The sequence below is a fragment of the Curcuma longa genome, unplaced genomic scaffold (assembly GCF_044706935.1).
Source record: "Curcuma longa cultivar G26 ecotype Majalengka, Jawa Barat unplaced genomic scaffold, ITB_CL_G26_1.1 contig_23535, whole genome shotgun sequence".
Classification (NCBI taxonomy): Eukaryota; Viridiplantae; Streptophyta; class Magnoliopsida; order Zingiberales; family Zingiberaceae; genus Curcuma; species Curcuma longa.
The window spans coordinates 1-4,656 of NW_027432188.1; the positions used below are offsets into that span (position 1 = coordinate 1).

A 4,656-nucleotide genomic window follows, 5' to 3' on the forward strand; every position below is an offset into this window, starting at 1 on the left:
TGCGTGAGTATATAGTGGCTGTGGGTGCTGAATCATATTACCACAAATTTGTGCCTCGTGCAAATAAGTTCAACCCTCTTCATTTCTTCTCTTCCACCACTGATAATTTGGAGTTGCAAGCTAACCCTAGTTGTGGATCATTTATTCTAAATGCTGTAGGCATCATACGAGCTCCTCGTGGTGATGGAAAAGAAACTATTGTATTGGTAACTCCTTACAATTCACAAAACACCACATACAGTGATGTTGTTTCACTAGGGATCGGTTTCTCAATTTTTTCACTTCTAAGCCATGTTACATGGCTTGCAAAGGATATTGTTTGGTTAGCTGCTGATTCCAGATATGGGAAGTATACGGCAGTTGATTCATGGCTAAAAGATTATCATGGTCCTGCTTTCCCTGGTGAGATGAGTAAAATTGGTGATGGTGCATGCTTTGAAGAAAACAATAGTGATTCTCTAGATCATATCAAGGTTGAAGGCCATAATTCTTATGTTTACAAGCGTGCTGGAACAATGGCTGCTGCTCTTGTGCTCAAGGTTGTAGACAAGAAAGAAAAGGAGGAAAGAGACAGCCTATCTATTTATGCAGAGGCCTCAAATGGCCAAATGCCTAACCTTGACCTTATCAATATTGCTCATTATTTGGCAGTTCACAGACAAGGTTTACGTGTGAAGATTGGATCTATAATTTATTTTCTTAAAGCTTCGTGGGTTAAGTTACTTGGTGAGATGTTGCAGCATATTAGTACATTGGCTAAACGTTTGAATCCAAAATGGAAACTTGATATCACATCTGCTGATTATGTTGAAGGAACAGCTACACTTGCAAGCTCAATTTACTATCAGGTAGCATGTAAGATGTTTAGTTGCCTGGTATTCTGGTTTGTTTATCAAGTTCATTAGGTTGTTTTCATTGCTACAGGCGCTTGGTGTGCCTTAGCTAATAAGGCAAGGTTCCATACCTTTAAGTCCCTCGAACCAAGGTCACCTTCTTTTATATATCGGCATAGTTCTGACCATGCTATAAGTGAATTTTTGATAATCCACATAAAAGATTGACAGATACTATAAATGTGTGCTCCATAACTCCATAGGAAGGGGCAAGATGGACATCCAATAGCATTCGATACCCTGAATGACTGAAGCAATGAGATGGACTTTCCAACATAGGATAGGTTATTCTTTAGCCATGAATTGATGCTCCTTGTGAGGGAATTCATCAGTGTTGTAATATGAGATTTTCAATTTCTGGGAGACTATAGGGATCCCTAAGTATTTGAAAGACATCACCTTCTTGGAACTCCGTGATAGTGAGAAGTTGCTCCCGAGTATGAGCATATATCCCTACTATATAAATACTTGATTTGGCTAAGATGGCTGTGAGTTCAGCCATCTGAGCAAACAGTGATAAAAAATCGACTAGCGTGGTAATTAAAGGCACATCTCCCTAAGTCAAGAGCAAAAAGGTCATTTGTGTACACTAAGTGTACTATCCTCAAGTGTTTGCATTTAGAATGGCAGTGAAAAATCTGATGGAATAGTAGTATGAACAAAAGCAATACTCCATGTTCATGTCAAATAGGAATGGGTGGAGTAAGTCTCCTTACCTAAGTCCTCTATCACCTATGAAGAAGTCATGCATAATATCGTTTATCACTAAAAAAATGGAAATTATAGTAATGCATTATCTTATCCAAACAATAAATATGCTAGGAAATTATATTGTAATGTGGTGAGCACCTTCTGAAGAAAATCCCGAGAGCTTGATGGGCTCCCTCTTGGATTGGGAAGGTGTGGCTACTCTCCGAGAGCTTTGCACCGTAGATTTTTGCAGCGGGGTGTCCCATATCGATGCCTCAGCCTCCAATTCAGTCACTGGGATGCTTGATATCGCTGTATCACTTCCTCCACTATGATTTTAATCAATTGCATGAACAACCCCACTGAAATAGGGGCCACAGGGCCCACAGTTGTATCCTACATCGCTTCCATCGGTGGTCATCGTTGCTCTTTGAAACTTCAAAATGTTAATCCACCAACGTTTTTGGCGTGCTCATTAATATTCTTCTTCGCCTTGACTCAATTTTCCCAGACGGCATCGCAACTAATTTCATTGGTCAGTTCTGTTGAAGACAACATGCAGCACCGTCCAGGGATATATTCCGGTCCGATATGAAACTCATTAAAGAGAATTAATTGATCGAACCTAACGAGAGATAGAAAAATGGTCATCAGTTTTTTCAACGTGAAGGCGCATAGTTCACACAAATATTCAGCCTGAAAAAGATAGAATTTGATTTAATTTTCCATCATGAATCCCAATCAAAATCTTAATCTTGGTGAATAATTTTGTACAAGTACGTACTGAAGTTGTATCTCTTTCTTAAGTTTTGACGTGATAAATTAAAGATAAACATTGAGGTGCTTACTTTTTCCATGTTAGAGTGGGTTATCCGCTGATGTAATTGGTGATCGACTTATTATATACTAAGTAATTTTTTATGCTTCTTGTTATGTACAATTTAATTTTTGTAAGAGCTAGCTTTCTCGATTTTAATAAACACGGCAAGTAGTTAGAGCAGGTGCATCATATTTTTTCTCACAAGTAATATATATATATATATATATATATATATATATATATATATATATATATATATATATATATATATATATATACGAAAATGCTATGCTGCGTGCCGGTTTTGTACGCGCCCGTGCGCGATAGTGGGATCACCGTCCATCACGTGTGATCGCGAAGATCGGACAGTTCAAAAGTGGGAATGCACAGTGTCACAAGCGCCCGACCCATCGCTGTTCCCGCCACTGCCGCTTTGTTGTCTGGCCACCGTCGGCCGCTGGACCGAGCCTGGTCGACGCGCCACTCACCGGCGCACCGATCGGCGCTGGATTCCGACCGAATTGTGGTCGGAATCTAATTCGGCCGGAATTTGACCGAATTCGATTGGAAATCGCCGAACTAGCGCGGGGGGCACTGTGGGCCAAATCGTTGTCGGAGACCGATCGAGGAAGGATCGCCGGCGGGTCCGACGGTCGGTGGTGGCCGGACGGCGAAGCGGCTGCGGCGACAGTGGCTGGGTGTCGGGGGTGTTGCGCACGGGTCGCGTAAATACCCGTCGCCCAGCATATCATTTCTTTAATTTATTATCTTAAAAAAATATAATGGATATATTCCTAAACATAAAAAATCTTATTTGTATCTCTTAGTCTCTATTAATTTATATATATATATATAACCATGAGGGTTTAGGCCCAAAGTGGACAATATATATCTACCCATGCTGATGGGAAAGGGGGTCCGGATATTTCGCGTGAGGTTCGCGTCTTTCATGTTAAGGGAGGAGTTCGTCTCCTAGGGAGGTCGATCTTTCCTACCTTTCCCTTGGTTTCGAGAAAATACCACTCCGGACTTCTTGTCCCTCCTCTATGCCACGTATTCCTCTCTCGGAGAGGGATATTCGTCCCTCCTCTATGCCACGTATTCCTCTCTCGGAGAGGGATATTCGTGCCGGATCAAATATTTCGAAAAAGAATGAGTGCAAGTACATTGATTTTTACCCCTAAGATATTAAACTTTAGGAAATCATCCCTTCTAAGTTTGATGATCCTCTCTTTTATACTCTTAGAACACTCCTTAACCATGTCAACGATCAGATCCATAACTCTTTTTTTTCTCATAAATTTGTGGTTAGCTACGACCATGAAAATTTGAGTTTGGTTCTTACAATCAAATCCATAATCCATGAGTTTTTTTTTTTGTTCTTTTGTTATACCTTTAAAAAAAATGATAAATCTTGTTTGTAAATAAATCGGACTTAATTTTGAATTAAATTGAATAAATCAAATTAATTATTTTGGGTTGGTTTGGATAAGATAGGGCTGAACCAAATTGAAAGATTTGAGTTTGTTTCAATTATACTTTCAATTCACATGGTTTGATTTTCAAGATCAATAATTCAAAATGTTTAATTTGTGATGGCTCCTATCTCTCCTTTATTGTGATTTCGTCTAGTGGTCTTCACTACTGTTTAGTAGACGGCTAGAAGCAGTTGTCATCCGGAAGGCATTGTCCTGCCTTGTCGGCCTACGCTCGAAGTCTATTATGCTAAAGTATTTACCAATTCTTCACTCTACAAAGATCATGAATGAGTGAAAATTAATATCAAAGGAAGAAATTATATTCAGGATATTATGGATTCCTCTGGCCTTTGTATCTACCATCTGATTTTGCTGTAGTTTTCTTTAGAAAGCGTCGGGAGGAAGAGGAAAGAGGATCGAGAATTCAAGATCAATGTAAATGCAACTCTATATTTTGAGAAAAACAAAACAAAATGAATTTCAACAAAATTCGGAGTAGTAGGCATGTTTTGGGGGCACTCTTTGTGCGGCCGGCGGAAGCCAGTACTTGTCGCTTCCTGGTTGATGGACAATTCTTGACCACGACTTTGTTTTTCTTTTCCCATTTTTTTTTTCTTTTTACGTTTCTCGGCTGCCATTCGTTCCACTCGGCGACCATCTTTCTCTTCATCCGCTGCCATACATCTATATATCTCACTCAATATGCTTGTTGTCACCGCAGGCAGAGTCAGAGAAAGAAGAGAGAGAGAGAGAGAGAGAGAGAGAGAGAGAGGAG

At 39.9% G+C, this 4,656-nt stretch overlaps 1 protein-coding gene across 1 annotated transcript; it reads left to right on the plus strand.

The window, feature by feature from the left end:
* Positions 1-8: 8 nt before the first annotated feature.
* Positions 9-942, plus strand: LOC141818154 (GPI transamidase component gaa1-like; the record flags this gene model as incomplete). The annotated part of the gene is made up of 2 exons (XM_074705713.1): positions 9-848; positions 925-942. Coding segments are annotated over 2 exons (858 nt in total), but the record flags the coding sequence as incomplete, so codon positions are not given.
* Between the last annotated feature and the right edge of the window lie 3,714 nt (positions 943-4,656).